General features: G+C 36.7%; 1 protein-coding gene and 1 long non-coding RNA gene across 3 annotated transcripts; one reads left to right on the top strand and one right to left on the bottom strand.

Moving 5' to 3' along the window:
• Positions 1 to 115: 115 nt before the first annotated feature.
• On the top strand, positions 116 to 4,305 carry LOC103959343. 2 transcript variants are annotated; one of them, XR_007255449.1, is made up of 4 exons: positions 808 to 957; positions 3,575 to 3,619; positions 3,859 to 3,939; positions 4,148 to 4,305. It is a non-coding gene; the product is annotated as an uncharacterized LOC103959343 (long non-coding RNA). The 2 variants fall into 2 exon arrangements; XR_007255450.1 differs by lacking the exons at positions 808 to 957; positions 3,575 to 3,619 and adding an exon at positions 116 to 615.
• A 12,590-nt stretch (positions 4,306 to 16,895) lies between these two features.
• LOC125473613 (protein SRC2-like) lies at positions 16,896 to 17,951 on the bottom strand. Its single transcript, XM_048576712.1, has one exon. The coding sequence runs from the start codon at positions 17,932 to 17,934 to the stop codon at positions 17,065 to 17,067; it is 870 nt and encodes a 289-aa protein (XP_048432669.1). The 5' UTR covers positions 17,935 to 17,951; the 3' UTR covers positions 16,896 to 17,064.
• Between the last annotated feature and the right edge of the window lie 150 nt (positions 17,952 to 18,101).

Consider the following 18,101-nt stretch of genomic DNA (forward strand, 5'->3'; position numbering starts at 1 on the left):
TTTACTTTACTTTTTGTGTCGCCATCCGACTCTCTCTTCGATTTCAGCGTTTTTCCATTATGACTCCCTCTTTTACTTTACTTTACTTTTTCCATTATGACTCCCTCTTTTACTTTACCTAATCCACACTAGCAGCAATGGTACATGCATTTCCACCAAAAAATAATTAAAAAACCTTACCTCATCACACCTGGCAGCAATGATGCATGCCTTGCCACCAAAGTATAATTAAAAAAACAAAAATCTGGAACATGTTTGCCCCTGTTTGATGCCAGCTTGCCCGTTGCTTTTCTTCTTTTGCACAGCCTTCCCATGCGTTCTCCACTGTTTTGCCACGTGTCGATCATCGTGTATAAGTTCTCTTCAATTGCATCTCTCCGAATCTCCTTCAGTTTCCAGTTGTTTTCCTTTTCTCAACCTTTGGTTTCCGATCTTCTCATCTTTCTCATTTTGCTTAGCCAAATCATTTGTGCAAATTTCTTGCGTTTAAAACCCTTGGAAAAATAAATAGTTGCTGCATCTTCCGTTTAAAATCCCTGGGTCAGTACTCATTTTGTTGGTTTTTGGATTTCATCAGGGTGGATTTGTTATCTCCAAGGTCCACCTCTGTTTGTGGTGAGTTTTTTTAACCTTTGAAGTATTGCTGTTTTAATTTTTATTTTTGTAGTTTTCCATGTTCAAGTGGGATTTTTGTATGAATTTTTCCTTCTAATTCTGGGTGTTTTCTTTATATTATTAGATTCGATGTCTGGGTGTATGATTTGTTTGTGTCTTTCGTTTCAGAACACGATGCTCTATGCTTTTTGGAATTTAGTTTTTGTAATTTTTGGTGTTTTGTTTATATTCTTGGAACTGTCGTTTGGTTGTATGATTTGCAGCTCTTTTTTTGTTTCAGGACACTTTGCTCTTCGTTTTTTGGGGCTTCTATGTGCAACTTCGAAGTCGTTTATGCTCAAGGTAAATAATTTCAGTTTTTTCCTTTTAGCATTTTTTGCAACAAATTTTTTTTTTTTTTTTTTTTAATATTGTGAATGACACACCCCGATCGAGATCGGGGCATGTTGGTCGTCACATGGAAGTGACGTAACCATGTGCACAGTGCGGAAGCTAATAAATAATAATAAAAGTACGAATAAATAAAAATCAGCTATACACAAGTAAGAACATACATGTGCAAGCGTAAGTGTGAAAACAAAGTTCAGAGCATGAAGACCTAATGCAGTCCGGGAGAAACAACACTACATAAACACACCCGAATGTGGTCTTACACTGGTGATAATCTGTCAGATATGCTGGGAAAATCCTCTGGGGAGCCACCAAAAGTGCTAGCCAACTAGAACCTGGAGGGGCGCAAAACAGAAAGGGTGAGTGGGCAAAAATAAAGCTTTTCAAAAACCATTTCATAAACGAAGTTCTAACCCCTCGCCGTAAAACGTGTATACTTCCCAGAAAATAGAATATACATATAAATATAAGTAATGCTCAGAAATATGCCATGTCAGATGCCTCAAAACAGAATGCAAGTACTTAGGTAATGCTAAACAATGTCATGTAATCTGTCAGCCGGAGTCACCTAACGTGACATGTACGGCTGAATCTAGAGCTCAAATCTCCATCTCACTAACTATACTTGCACATGAGTCGGAACCACCTAAAGTGGTCTGTACGACAGGACTAGGTGTATAATAAGTACGCTCAAGTGCTACGATCACGTGAAGGCTGGGCGAATAATCGCGGGTCACCTACGAGTCGGAACCACCTAAAGTGGTATGTACGACAGGACTGTGCACCTAACTTGGATCCAAGATGAGCGTGTGGTGCGGGAAGTGAACATCACGTGAAGGACTGTGCCCAACTCTGGGCGGGAGCACTAACACCGGGGGTGTAGGTTATGAGCTCTCTATGCATCTCAAATCACTACTGAATATAAACATAAATTATAACTCACTTGGCACTTACATGTGCGTCCGCAACACCAAACATATACATATGCGACTAATAATGCATAATTAAATGGGCAAACATAATGCATGACATATAAACGTATAAACATTTCATTTCACTTTCCGGGAAAAACATAAGTATATAGGTATATACGGAAAACCAAAAGCCCACTCACTAATATGTAGAAGGGTCGTAACCCCCTTGCCTCGAGTGACCGCGCTCGTCCTCGGGATAAATCTCACCTATATGTGAAACAACTATAAAAACGTTAATTTTAAAGCATATAACCAACCTTATGAAATAACTTCTCATACAAAGCTCAAATGGGGTGTATGAATACACCAACGTGATCTACTCAACCTTAAGAACATCCCCATATTTTCAGAAAAATTTTCCGATGCTGCACACCCCCCCATGTGCCTGCCAAGGCACGGCCACATGCGCCACCCAGGCGCAGACACGTGCCTGGCACATTGACAGCGTCAGGAATATTCCGTTAACTCTGACGGAATCCGTTAACGCCGTTAGGAATATTCCGTCGTTTTCTCCGACCAAACTCCGGCGCCGGAAAACCGGGAAAATTTCAAAACCATGTATCTTCTTCGTTTTTCAACCAAATTTCACAAAATCGGTACCAAAATGAAGCTTACAACAAGAGGAACAAATCCATACCACTTTCAAGCACTAAAAGCCACAGAATCTCATTGGGAAAACACCACAAACTCCGACCAAACTTGTAACTCACGATCCCGACGTCCAAAACCTTCAAACGAACCACCCCAAGCCTCCTAAGGACCTCACCAAGCTTCCTACAAGCTTGAAATTCCCAAAAACACAAGAATTAACGTGTGCATGAACAGTGACCAAATCGGGGGATCCCAAGTTCGACGTGAAAACGAAGGTATCCTTACCTGAAATGGGTATGGTTGAACTCATAAGGACCTCACGAGCACGAATATGTAATTTGTTTCCTCGATCTATGAAGGTTTCAATGGTTTTGGTTGTCGTCCGTACAAAAGGATAGGAAAGGAAGAGTGAGAGAGACTCGGGACATGGCAGAGAAAGAGAGGAATGTGTGTGGATGTGTGTGTGGTCCAAAATCCACCAACCAAAAACCAAAAATGACCACACAATGAAAAACCATGCTAAGGGCAAAACCGTCATTTCACCCCTACGTTACGAAAAGTCCGGGAAGGGCTGTCACAATGAAGTTGTGTTTTCTATAGTGTGAAAGTCGAATATGTGGGAATTATATATATATATATTAGATTTTGGTGTCTTTTAGGGTTTTATTCTGGAGCTTGCAAGCCATTTTTGGGTCAGGTATATATTTTATCTCTTTGCTGTTAAATTTATTTTTTATTTGGGTTTTTTGGTTGTTTGTGGTTCAATTTTTCCCTGAAGATTTAAAAAGAAAGGAATGGTCATGATTAATTTTTCCATATTGAATCTCAAATTATCAGTGTATAGATACAAAAAATGATTTCAATGTATGTAGGCAAGATAAAATTTCTATGTCAAATGGTGAAGTATCACGATTTGGTTTCCAGTTTTAATGTTCTTTTTATGTGTTGTCTTTGCTTTCATAAATTGATACCTTATTGTTGATAAAACTGATTTGGTTTTGCAGACCATAATTTTTAAGCAACAAAATTAAGCTGGAAATTAAATTGAGGTATGAATGCTTCCACTTATTCAGGTTATTCAATTGATATTTTCCTTTATTGGATTTTATTTTTGAATGTTGTTTGATAAAACTAATTTGGTTTTGAAGATTAAGAATTTTAAGCGAGAAATTCAATTGAAATTGTAATGAATTTGCAAATTTGTCAAGTATATCTTACATTTGTGGTTCCATATTCACCTTACCCATAACTATTGAATTTTCTCTCTTGACTGGATGGATTTTTATAGTTTTCAGGATCTACAGTTGCAATGCCTTTGATGGATAAAACATAGAGGACCCAGCTACTCTTATAGAGCTTCTTTAGCATCGTAAGTTAAAATTGCATATCATTTTTTTTGTTTCATGGAATTCATTATGTTTAATAGCATACCAATTATGTGATACCAATTGTTATCTTAGCAGTTTCTAACAATTTGTAAAGTACGGATAAATGTGTAGAAGTTTGAATTATACATATGAAAGTTTCATCTATTATACTCTTTTATTAATTTTTGTTACACAATCAATCATTCACAGGTAATGCTATTCAGAGTGGTTCAAAGAATTTCAAGAGCCTCGTTCATCCAATTTATGCTCTTCATGTAAAAATTCTTTCAATAAGTTCAAACATCTTTCGGTGTAGATAACATTAACATTTTGTAACAATATATTATAGCTTTGAAACATTTTTTTCATACGATTTCTAATCCCGCAGCAACGCGCGGGCAATATTTCTAGTCAACAATTAAAATTGAGTGATTAGTGATCAAGATATTAAATATGGCGAGTGGGGCAGCGGTATTCCCACATCGACATGCCAGAAACGCGTAAAAGCCGCGCAAAGCAACAGACGTTTTGTGTGGCGCAATGCCCCTCTAAAACTTAAAAGGGAGTTTTAGAAAGAAAAAAATCCGTTATACTATTCACTTTAACGGAAATACCATATTTTTACATTAAAAAGTTAATTCTGGTACTATTCACTTTATCATTTATTTTGTCCTTATCATTAAAACTCAAAGTTTTCAAATCATTTTCATTAGTTTTCCTAAACTTAAATTCTTAATGGGGAGAAGAAGAAAGAGATCATCTCTGAATCTTTCCTTTCAAATTCAGGTATCAAGTGATTTGGACATTTAAAATTTGATTTAACGGTTAAAAATTATTATAATTTTTAAAAGTTTTACTAATTTTTCTGTTTTTAATCGTTGGATCAAATTTTAAAGTTTTGGATCACTTGATCTCTGGATTTTGAAGGAAAAGATGCGAAGATGATTTCTTTCCGAAAAAAGAAACAAAAGTGAATGAATTCCATCTGACGTAATCACACGTTCACATCTATAAATTCATGAACTTTAGAATATGCTCATATGCTAATGGTTTTAGATATAGGGGTTTTAACGAAAAGTTTACGGTACTGTTTATGTTAACGAAAAATCATATTTTTATACTAAAAAATCAAACCTAGTACTATTCATTTTACCCTTTATTTTGTCCATATCGTTATAACTCAAAGTTTTCAAATCTTTTTTTATTAGTTTTCCTTTTAGATATTATTTTGGGTTTATACATATAAAATACATTTAAAGAGTTATTCCTTTTTAACTAATGATATATATCAATCGTTTGGTTGAGATTTTCAAACGTGCCGTACATTATCTATATACTAAAGCTTAGCAGAAACCACTTTTCAACCTGTGAGAGCAAGCATTGTTCACCAACAGTGAAAGGGCGGAACTGCCCTTGGTTTCTGCTTTGGTCCCCGTACTGTTCACACTTTGCTTTGTTTTGTCCTTGCTGGATGCTCATCTCTCATTCCTCCGTCTCTGGTTTTTTGTTTTTGGAAGTTTTAACAAAAAATCTATGATACTGTTCACTTTAACGAAAAATCACATTTTTATACTAAAAAATCAATCCTCATACTATTCACTTTATCTTTTATTTTATCTTTTATCGTTAAAATTTAAAATTTTCATATCTTTTTCGTTAGTTTTCTTTTGCTTTTTGGTTTTGCTCTGCTTTTTCATACATGCTTTCCATGCGTGTATCGTCGTAGTGCGTCGACTTCTTCCACTTTTCTTCTCGACTTTTTCCTTCCGTTTCCGGATTTCTTTCTCTTACAATTCTCTGCTTCTGTCTCCCTCGCTCTCGAACGCCGCCTTATCTCCCTCTCCGAACTTGCGATCTTAGTCAGGAAAATCTGCTTCTTTCGCTCTCTTTCGCTTTTAAATCTCAGTTAAAGCGATTCTACTGGTCTCAAATTACACCATATTTGAGGAGAGCTTCCCTGTGATTCTTTAAAATCAGAGAGCTCCCCTTTTACCACTGCAACAGAGGTTCTTTAGATTCTCCCCATTTCTCATCCTAAACCCTAATTTCCAAACAACTATTTCTTCATTTCAATTTTTTTTAATTTGTTCAGGCACGAGTACCGCGCGTATTTCTACAAGGTCTTCAAGCTTTACACGAAGCTATGGATCGCAAGACACTCCTCCCTCTCTTCTCTCACGCATCTTCAACTCTATGTCTTTCACTCTTGAGGTACCTGCCGATGTTGCCGATCCGCAGGTAAAGCTTCAATTTCCATGTTAAGGTTCCATTTTTCTTCATTTCTGGGATTTGGGTTTTAATTTCGGTAATTTATTTTTATTAAATTTGGTTGTGTGGTTAATAATTTTTCTTCTTAATTTTTCTAATATTTTGACTTTTTTTTTCTTTACAAATTTCGATTAAATTGCATGCAGTTGAATTGTTTTAAAATTCCCTGTGTATTTATTATTTGTTTCCAATAGCAGGTAATTAGGTAGTATATTTTATGAAAACTCTGATTAATTTTTACATATTCTTCGTTTCTGGTGAGAAGGTTAGGGATGAGCTCGCACCCAAACTCGCGAGTGACCAACCTGTTTGCTCTGTTTTTGGATTTCGTTTTTAAATTTGATATATATATATATATATATATTTTTTTTTTTAATTTATCTTCTAGCAGCAGTTATGGAGGAGTTGGGGAGGAAGAACAGAGTCTTCAGCAACTGAAGCTACGTCGCTTTTACCCTCTTAATGTTTCATCGAGGAAGACGATGGTCAGTTGGTACTATGTTTTCGAAAAATGATTTTTGAAGAATTTTTTGGAAAGTTTTGAGATTTTTTTAGCTTATGAATTCATATTTTTTAGGAATCAAATGGACCCAAGATTGGTATTTTGAAATCCTCAAAATCTTCAGGCCTGTAGAAGAAGATGAGGACATTGAGATTGAGATAGCTGTACAGGAGGAATGGGTTAATCTGAGCCTGGTTTGGAATTGTGGAACGGTATTGAGGCTAGCCTTGAGGTTGGTCTAGATGGGGAGGAGAGAAAGGAGGAAAGAGAATGAGAGGGATAATAGCAATGGTGACGCCTCCAAACTTGGTAAAACGCAGTTAGCCATTAACCTACTACAAGGCGACACGTTTGTGCGATTTACAATATGCAACGCCTCCCACAATTATTAGTTTATTAATTAACTAAAGCAACTTGCAAGTGGAAGTCACGTAAGTTAAGCTAGATTAATTTACGAGATTTGGCATTTTATGATAAACTTTGACATAAACATACTTATTGATAAGCTTACATATACTGACAGACTTTGAGCGCGCGCGTGCGCACACACACGATAAGTAGTTCAAGGTTTCTAAAGTTTATACCTTTTAATTGAAATATACACCTATTTGATATCTTGACCTTAATTACCTGAGATAAGCACACCGATAGATTGAAAGCACCTATGTATGAAACCAAATTAAGTAGGGCAACTTCAATTATGCATACTTTTAAATAATAGGTTCGTGTTATTCACACACTCATATTCTTACTTCTCCCAAAAGTCAAAATTAAAAGAGATGTTTGAGAAGTAAAAATTGATGTACATATAGCAGTACCCGATAATATTGAGAGGTTCTTAAGTGCCTTGGCATGCCGGTTGACTTAATTACATTACGAATATGCTATTAATTATGTGATTATTTTATTTTAAATTTTGGTTAGAAAATACGGGTGTACAAGTGCAATATTAAGACAATGTGTTTTTCCTTCCTTTTTTTTTCAGGAATATGAAAATCTTAACCTAACGGACCATTGCTCCATAGCTATCTAACATCTGTCAGCAAACTCTTAATTTTTTTTTTCTTTGTATTTATCTTCTTTAGTATTTAATTATATAATTTATTGACCTTTTTACTCTTATTCATTTATTTTCCTTAATTTAGGTTGTTTGTACCATACTTCACCGCTCTCAAAACTAGCTACTAAGTATGGGTCAACTCCATACATTCAAGGACCCACTGAAGAGTTCATGTGGATGCACCCTTGCCGAAGCACACGAGTTCCTCTCCAATCAAGAGACCAATCACAACACAACACTTGTCAACATCGGAATAAAACTCCTAGAGTCCCACATCGACCGGGAGCGGAATACTCTCCTCAACTATAAACGGGGACCATTCTCCTACAATTAAATCCGGATGTCATTATTGTACTTAAACTTGTCATTAAAACCGACTAATGATGATTATGATTGAACTTATGTATTGTGTAAACTCTTCACTATTAATGAGAACTCGTTTTACCCTGTGAACGTAGCTAAACTTAGGGTAAGCCGCATACATTTTGTGTTTGCTTCCTTGTCTCTATTTCTTTACATATTATCATCACTAGGTGATCGGAACAACCAAGCGAAGGTCACAAACTTAACACTTTACGTTGTTCTAAAGTCTCACTGATTTTGTGCATCAACACATGTTTTATTTAGTCAATCTAATTAAGTCCAGAAATCAAAAGAAGTACGCATGGAAGAAAAATAATATGCGAAAATCACTTCTTTAAGCTTAGGCAAAGCACTTCTGAATTTGGTTGGTTGAAGTGGGGTTTTGAAGTTTATGAAATACTGATCATGCTAGTTCGTGTCGTCGAAGATCAAACAATTGCCACATAATTGGACCGACCATATATTTCTAAAGGTCAAGTTAGTAAGATTAGTTGAAGTCAGCTATGTGAAATATGTATAGTAAGTACAATTATTTGTTTCGTGTTTTCCACGGAAAAACAATGTCAATGAATTAAGGCCACACTGCTTAAAATGGAAGATGATTATTTCTGGAATAAAATTAGAGGAACAATTGGTGCTTAGTCTTTTAGATCATTTGGTCAACAAAGATGACCTAAAACATGAATTCGTTGTGCCTTAACCATCATTCTACTCTCTTCACAAAATTATTAATTCATACTTTCTTAAGCATGCTAACTTAAACTTACGTATGATTTCCTTTAAGAAAATATGAATGGTTCTGATGAATAAGGCATTTTTCAACAGATTAAAGAATGAATTGTGATGCCTATAGATGACTTAAAACAATGGCATTTAAAAACAAATAAAATGTGGTAGTAGACTAGTTCAAGAGTTATTTTGGTTAAATGAAAGCAGCATTCTCATGCATGGATGGATAAATTATGATGAACAGATTAAAGTCGTACATGTGTTTTGATCTAACCTATTATTAACAATGAAAAACCGTTATTATGTTAATTAATTGGAAGTGACCCCATACAAAATTGCAAAAGAAGAGCAAAGAAGTAAACTAATTCGGCAAACAAATGAATTACAGTCTTACTAGTGTGAGATTTACACTAAAATCTACTTAATTAGTTCTATTCATCTTTGTAATCATGTTGTTTTCGGTTAGCTTGGCTATCAACAAAGTACTTAAGAGAACTGCTCAATAATTTGTGATTAATTATGCTTTATTAAGATTTTTTAAACATGTCTACGTAATATTTATTATTTAATGAATGAATATCGTACTCTTAAAAAAAATATGTTGGTTACTACGTTTCTGAGTGAAAAAAAAATATTCATATAATTTGAAGCCGAAATGTAAGAAAAAATCCTACAACTGATACTTTTTTTTTATTTTTTATTTTTTTTAATTTTATTTTTCTCACAACCTATAGCTAGCCTGACGATTTAAAAATATAGCCGACATGGTTGAATTTGCAGAACAGCAAGGATTGGTGGCGGAGGTCGAATAAGAACAACTTCTAATTATTTTATGTAATTAATTATGTATTATCTTAGATCAAACAGAGGCATCTTTCTGGGACAATATTGTTAATATATTTAGGGTTTTAATTAACCAATGGTCGAAGACTCGGAGCTGATAATTCATAACTGAAGTCCCCACAAACAAAGCTTTGAAGTCCCAACGCGTGGTTTTTGGGATGCGATGTTGCTAGGGTTTATTATTTAGAAAAACCAAGGAAGTGCTAGTTGTGAATTGATTAGTTAGGATTTATTCATGCAAGGCATTAAGAAATTAAGGAGTGTTTTTTCCTTCTTTGTTTTACTAGAAAGAGAGAAAGAGTGTTTTTTTTTATTTGTTTTACAAAAGTTTGGATGCAGTCAAGTAGGTTTAATTTATAATTTGTTGCAACTTGTAACTCAACATATATATATATATATATATATATATATTGCAAAAGGAAAATAATAATTGTAAACTAAACAAGGATTTAGCTATAATGTTATGTCTCATTTAGTTATATGAGTTTTATTCAAGTTTAACCATTATAAAGAATCATTAAAATTGGAAGAAAGAAAGAGAAGGGGAAGTTATACATTTTTTTCTGTCAAATGGAAGTTTTATACTCTTATAGCCGCCAATGAAAATAACATATAGTAAAGTTTTTTGGTTAAAAGCATATATTAAAGTTATAAAAAAAAAGAAAAAAAGAAAAAGAGCAGAGGTAGATTATTGGTCCGGCGGCAATAGAATTATTGTAGAATGCCAAATACATACACGTGAGTGGGGTCTCACTCACTCACAACTTGCAAAAGTAACCAAGTTGGGATTCTCTATCTGATCACTGCGTTGTTATTGGTATTTTTCTCATTCCGTGACATGACGTATTTATATAGTTTCATTTATCTAAATTGCTATATATAAACAAAAAAAATTAACTAATTCTTCAAATCATGATGTAAAAGAAACTTACGATCATTATGTCCCTTAGAACAAGTATCATGCTGCATGGCAGATTCTCTCATTTGAGCGGCTGTAAACATTCAAGATTAAATGTTTCTTCAAAATCTTAGGAAACACATGATCATTATGTCATAGCAAACGATTTGTGGTGGTTACCACTATAACACTGCCTACTGCCTCTTGTGTATACATTAATTGTTTGGTGTAAGAAATACTATGATTAATTGTTCATACGCTTGAGTGTTTTTTAATTGTAAGTCATTATATAACTCACATTTAACAAATTTAACTAATAGTCGAATACCATTTGCGTACAATTAACCTTACCCTTCTTGTAACTTGTAAGTTGCAACTGAATCACCTTAAATAATAAACCCTACCATGAAGTTAAGAGATAGGCTTGACTCCTTAATATTGAGGAGGAGTTCCTCCTCAAGATACTTTATGATATTTACAGAACTTCGTGGTTATGATCGATATTATTCGTATTAAGGTTTGCTCTAATATTTCAAGAGTTCTGTATGAAATTTAATTGAGACTTCTAAGAAAAAAATAATAATTATATGAATTAAAGGTAATTGCCAAATCAAAGAGATGCAATGAGTAAAAGGGTGAAAAATAAGCATGGCATGTGGCCCTTCTTCACAAAATAAAGTGATGTACGGATATGAGTGTTACTCAAGGCACAGACCAAAAGCAGCATTAGTGCACAAAGCTACGCAAGGGCATACGTAAGCATTTTCAGCGGGGTGTTTTTTGCACGTTCTTCTATATAAAAGCGCGCCAGAGATGGGCCATGTAGGGCCCATCACAGTGGGAACCTTTAACCGTCCATGCATGTGGGCCTGGGGATTTGGCCCGCCGTTGACGATAAACAGTCTATTTCAGGAATGATAGCAGAGTCTGACGCTATGAAACACAGGACGCTTTGTCGGCAGTCGTTTGTTCAATCAATTCATTTTGTCCACTCATGCATTTGATCATCAAATTAATCTTTAGAAATCACTTATTACTACGATTTAGTAATTTTATTTTTTTATTTGTAAGTGAAAGGTCTTAAATTCGGTTGTAGCTAAAGACGAATTTGAACCATATTATTACAGTTAATCTATTATAAAGCTTAACTCACGTCTTTAAACCTATCAATATAGTTAGTCTCGTTTGTTAAAAAAAAAATCAAATAAAATAAGCGCTAGAATGTTAACCAAAAGAATTTTTTTTTAAATTTAAGTGCCAGAAAGAGGTTCAATGTTCCGCATTTGTACTTGGCAGGATTTTGCATTGGGATGGACTACCAACCAGGTAGTTTGTTTATAAACAGAAGGGAAAAAAAAAATGTAAGAAGTGAATTATTTTCGTGGTTAGGCTATTTCTCTTTAACCAGTTGCATTTTGAGCTTAAATTTTGTTTGTCTACTTAATATAAATTAAAGTAATAATACTGCTTGTAATAAAAAAAAATTTGAATCCTCTTTTGACAAGAGAGAAAATATGTAGTTTGTGCAATTTTTTTTTTGGTTGTTAACAAACGATATTATCTACACTAAAAGAAAGAAAGTGGGCTTAGCCTCATAATGAGATGACAATAAAGTTGTTCAAATTATATTAAGGGGTAGGGGAATAGTTTGGTTGCAAACTTATCATTCTTGAAATTCAAACTTTAGATCTCTCAGTTATATGTTAAGAGAAATACCAATAATAGAATAAGTTAATATTAGGAGAACTCTGTGTGAGATTCTTTTATTCTTCACCATAATATACATGTACAGTGGTGGATCTAGGATTTTAAACTCGGGGGGTCCCAATTATAAAGGTAAAAAATTTATAGACAAAAATAACATTGAAAATTTAAATATAATACTTTTCATTCAAAAATCATATGCAAAACAATATTACAAATTATAAAATCATAATTCAAGCGTCCATTACGAGGTTTCATAAGTTACTAGGGAATACCTAAGTTATTGATTATCTAATATGAACCACTAAATTTAAAATACCGGTCAAATAAAACTCTCCCCAAACTCCCACTATCTTTCTAACCAAACACACTATTTTTCTCTTTTACTAGTTTCCAAACATCCACCTTCTATCTCACTAAGAACAAAGTTGCCATACCTCCACCAACTGCCTCCCTCCCCATTCTCCCGAAGCCATGGCAGCTCCACCCCCAAAGTTCACCAACCCATGACAGATCATATCCATCTTACTAACCTTATGAAGGAAATTTCACCCATAAGAAAAATTACTAAGATGGTTGAAATAATTTGGGGAAATTTGGGTTTATGTACTGCCCCCACCAGACGACAGAGAAAGGTTGGAGGAGAAGTGGATGGCACCGACGGATGAGACCATGGCAGAAGCAAGGAGGAAAGAGGCAGGAAGGATCCCTATTTTCTTTCTTCTCCATGCGCGGTCTTCTTCTCCGAGAAGAAGACAGCCACTGCAACCTGCACAGACCTCATGCTCGAGTATGAGGGGTCCCTGGAAAATTTATAGCAGCGATTTCGGATCGCCGACGGGTCCTAGGACCTTCCAGGTCCCTATGTGGATCCGCCTTGTACATGTAGACGATGGGTGCTTGTGTGCAGCTAGAGTTCTCCTCTAAAGAGTAGGAAAAATAGACCTTCACTAGTGTAAGTAAAAAGGCTAAAAAGGGGACAGCATTAATGTTAAAATGTCGAACATTTAATTACACAATTTTCCTTCTTTTTTTTTCTCGAAAAAACTGAAGTTGTATACCAAAAAACACACAAGCAATCTAACATATATATCTGCTTTGTAAGTGGAAGACCCTGGGCTTATCTTTTGGAATATATGCATTCCAAGATAGAGAAACCTAATTCCTCTTTACAAATGAAGGTCCATAGCTAGAGAGACAGTTTCCATATGTATAATCAAATTCATCGGAAGCTAGGGGTTATATCCCAATGCTAAATAAAACTTTATTGTGCTTAACTCTAAAAGTTAAAGGGGCTGCGATTGTTACTCAGTATCGTCACATGGTGTTTAAAATAATTCATAGGATTATTGCTAATCGAGTCGGACTTATTGTCAACCGTATTATTTCTTCTCAGCGAGCGGCATTTCTAAAAGATAGACGTATATTTTATTGCATAGCCTTAGTTTCTAAGGGTTCAATTTTATGGGCAAAAAGGTTTTTGACAGTAACGTGCACATAAAAGTGGATATTGCTAAGGCTTTTTATACCTTGAAACTGGGATTTTCTTCTTTGGGTGCTTTCGAATTTTAGATTTTGTCGTGTTTTTGTAGATTGGGTTCATATCTTATTACAATCTGCTCGTCTTTTAGTTCTAGTAAATGGCACCACACATGGATTTTTCTCTTGTTTGCAAGGTGTTTGTTAGGAGGATCCTATTTCTCCATTACTCCACTGGACAAATTATTGCAATTACGGCTTGAAGGGTTGTTGCCCTCTTACTCATGTGTTCTATGCATATGACCTTTTTATTTTTTGTCGTGGAAATGCTCAATATCTTCGCTCTCTTCAGAATTTCTTGAATAAGTATGCACATCTTATGGTCAATTTGTTAATGCTAACAAGAGCAGTTTTTACCTCCAGTGCACCTCTTCTTATCGCAAAGCTCATGTGGAGAGACATCTTGGTTTTCGTTTAGGTATATCTCCTTTGCTTATTTCGTTTAGGTATATCTCCTTTGCTTATTTAGGTATATTCAATCTTGACATGATTTGTCGTGTTTAATGTTAAGAGCTACTTCTCGATTGTCATTCCAAACAACCAGCACCATCACCTAAACCCTAAACCCTAAACCCTAAACCCGTCTACAACATAATTTGAGGGATGCAATCCCGTATCAAGTTTCTTAGCCCTATAATCTTATTTGTTTTGCAGTCAAGTTGACAACTTTGGTGGGACTACAATTCCAAACTCGTATAGCAACATGTCTAAACTGTTCAAGTTGTAAGTGCTGCTTCTGATTCTATGTCTTTTAGCAAGTTCAAAGGTAAAATTGTGTGATCTAAGGACCACAATCTCTATTTATTCATACATCAGATTTAAAGCTCCAACTACGGAGGTGTAAATCCAAAAGATTTGTGATTAATCATAGCAACAATAGAGGGAATCATAGTTTTTGTTGGGAAATGCATATTTCCAACCACTGCAAGGAACATCTCCCGTTTCTATCTGATGTTATATCACATTAGGTGATGGTGCTGGTTGTTTGGAATGACAATCGAGAAGTAGCTCTTAACATTAAACACGACAAATCATGTCAAGATTGAATATCTTTGTGTTTTCGTTGTTTCTTTCAGGAGTTTGAGGAACTACAACTTACAACGGCCTATTCTTGATTTCGGTAGGATTCCAAACCTTGGTTATGCACAGGTTTATGCAATTTATAATTTGGGTTTCTCTAATTTTCTGCTTTTTGTAGTGATTTATTTGATGAAAGTTTCAATCTTCAAGTACATTTTTCATATATGTACTCAACAAATGTCACGATTACTGATTCTCCGGTTTTTTGGGCTACAAATTAAATTTTGGGGTTGTTTGAATTTGTTTAATGTGGTCCAAGATTAATCGATTTGATGTTCCAGGTTCTTTGTAGGCAAAACATTGGAGCAGATGGTCATATTTAGAAGAGCAAACGAGGATGCAGTTCTTGCTGTTGCATGAAGTTGATGTGCATGAGATGGACATCCATCCTGTCTCCAATGGAAGAAATTTGATATCACCATCTTCAGCTTTCCTCATGCAGGTCATTACTCTTGGCTAAGTGAAAAGTACTTGGACCTTATTGAGTAAGTCACTAATTATTCATTTCAATTAAATGATGATTAGGATATTATTTGTAAATATGATTGTAAATATGTTGTATATATAATTTTCAATCCCACAGCAACGCGCGGACACCATTGCTAGTATAGACTGAAATGGCTTAAAAATATAGAGTCAACTTAAATGGGAAAATCATTCAGCAGCAGAACTAAAAAATTGGTGGAAAAATGAATAGGGGAAAAAAAAGGCACAAAATCCACTGATGATTATTGAAAAAACTCAAACAAAGTCATCACCCCGATCCAAACATATTCCCGATCAAGAATCCACCCAGCAACGCAGCTCCCACACCCAGCGCCATGTTCCCTCATCCGCCCCTCTTGGGCTTCTGCGGCTGCACAACTTGCTGCCGCGGGTACCCGTAACCCGGTTGCTGATGAGGCGGTGGCCGGGCGCGTGGCTGCAGCGGCTGCACAACTTGCACAACTTGCTGCGGTGGCCGGTACCCAACGGCAAGTTCTTTGAAGATGCAACCGCATTGTACTCATGTTAGGCATGGTCTATGTTTAGATCATATAGGTTTTTCTGATGGTTGAGTAACTTCGTTTCCTCTTTCGGATGGTCTCTCCACGCTAAGGTATAGTTTATGATATGATACCGCAGATGCAGTTTCTATGCGAGTTGAAGAATATGCATTTGAGATTACGCCTTCGCCTGCACTGCGTCGAATGCAGACCGCCATATCCATAGCCTTGTACGGTTGCCTAATTGAAGTGATCAATGCCGCTCACCAAAGCCTTTCTTGGGTGAGGCTGACGCTATGACTGTGACACAAGGATTCCTTGACCTTTATTTGGTGGAAAGTATAGTAGGCAGATGGACTGGACTGGAAGCAATTTGGATGGTTTGGCAATTGGCATAGGTTGCCGGCAACTAATTGACTTCCAATAACCGTGCTGCGTCACTAAAATCATTTTCAACGCTTCCAGAATAGTTCTTATGATTGACAAACTGGAAAGTGAACTTTACCTACTTCTCCAGATTCACTTCAAATTCTCCTACCCTCCAATTCCCCCGTATTTGAACCGTTGCAATTAAAGCGCGTTAACATTTGGTATTGTCCTTTTTTTTTCTTTTTTCTTTTTTTTTATAGAGAGAAAGAAATAGAGAAAAGTGAGAGAGGAGGGGACTCGAGGAGAAGGGATTTAGACGGGAATAGTGGCGTAGCCACGATTATAAAATAATGGGTCATAATATCACAAACAAAAGTTTCATTGAGCTATTCGTTGTGTAATTAGTACGCATCTGCTAATTCCTGTCAACATATGCCGAAAGTTTATACGAACATATGTCGATAACTATTATTTATAGAAGCTTGTCGAGGGTAGATGAAGAATACTGGGGAGTAATGGTGAAGACTACCAAGGGCTTTTCAGCTAAGGTATTTCATTGAGCACAATAGTCACTCATGAGAAAAAAAAAGACAAATATGATAGAAGAAAATAGAAGAAGGAGAAAGTTATAATTTAGTTTCTCTCAACTAATCTACTGATGATTATTGAACATTAAACCCTAAAACCTCCACTAACATTTTTACGTCTTCCTTCGTCCCAAAACCAAAAACTCAAACAAGAAATTAAAACACCCCAAAAAAAAAAAAACAAAAAAAAAAAAAATCACTAGAAATCAAAGCCACCACCAAAGTCATCACCGACCCCAGCATCGTAGCCAGCATCATAAGCGGCCATCTCACCCACGTCTCCAATCATATCCCCGATCAATAATCCACCCAGCAACCCAGCTCCCACACCCATCGCCATGTTCCCTCCTCCGCCCCTCTTAGGCTTCTGCGGCTGCACAACTTGCTGCGGCGGGTACCCGTACCCCGGCTGAGGCGGGTATCCGTACCCGGCTTGTGGCGGTGGCGCGTAGCCGTAACCAGGTTGCTGATGAGGCGGTGGTGGGTACCCACCGGGTGGCGGGTATGGGTAAGCTTGGGTAGGTGGGTAGGCACCCGCGGGCGGGTAGCCAGAGCTTGACCCGGCCTGTCCGGTCGGGTATGCCATCACGGGCTCGTAGACTTTCTTCTGGGGCTCTGGAACCGGAACCGAAAACTTGTCACCGAATTTGTACCCGAAATTGATGGTCCCCTTGGGCTTTCCGCTCGACGATCGGAGGCCGTAGCTGACGTGCTTGATCTGCTTCTTCTGATCATCGCCGCCGCCCATGGTGTCGAGTAGCTCCTTGAGCGGGATCTTGACCTTGCCGATCTTGGTGTCTCCCAAAGTGCGTTCGGAGATGAGCTTGACGTTGAGGCTGAGGCGGTTGTTGAGGAGGGCGGCTTCGTCGACGGTGAACCTGATGGGGTAGCTGGTCCACTTGGGGTTGGTGCCACCGTCCTTGACGACGGGGGTTTTGGTCTTCTGCTTCTTGTTGCGGGGGTCGCCGGCGACAGAAACGGCGGCGTAGACGTCCATCTTGGAGAAGAGGTTGACATCCTTGAGGTCGTTGGCCGAGTCGATGATTACCTCCAGAGGCCTGCAATCCATGACGACGATTCTTGAGAGTTGTTGACAATTGGAAGTTGGAAGAAGAAGATTGTTCGACTGGAATTTGGAAGATTTGGGAAATTGTTGAGTTGTGGAGCGTTGGATAAAAATCTTGAATTTATAAAGCAGGGGAGGTGAGGATGAAGACAAAAGAAAAGGCAGCTTCT

Source organism: the organism of the source record quoted next, unplaced genomic scaffold (genome assembly GCF_019419815.1).
Source record: "Pyrus x bretschneideri cultivar Hongxiangsu unplaced genomic scaffold, Pyrus_bretschneideri_v1 Contig11, whole genome shotgun sequence".
Lineage (NCBI taxonomy): Eukaryota > Viridiplantae > Streptophyta > Magnoliopsida > Rosales > Rosaceae > Pyrus > Pyrus x bretschneideri.

Excerpts from the sequence above, each read along its gene's own strand:
- LOC125473613 (XM_048576712.1), bottom strand. The coding sequence starts at position 17,934 with ATGGATTGCAGGCCTCTGGAGGTAATCATCGACTCGGCCAACGACCTC.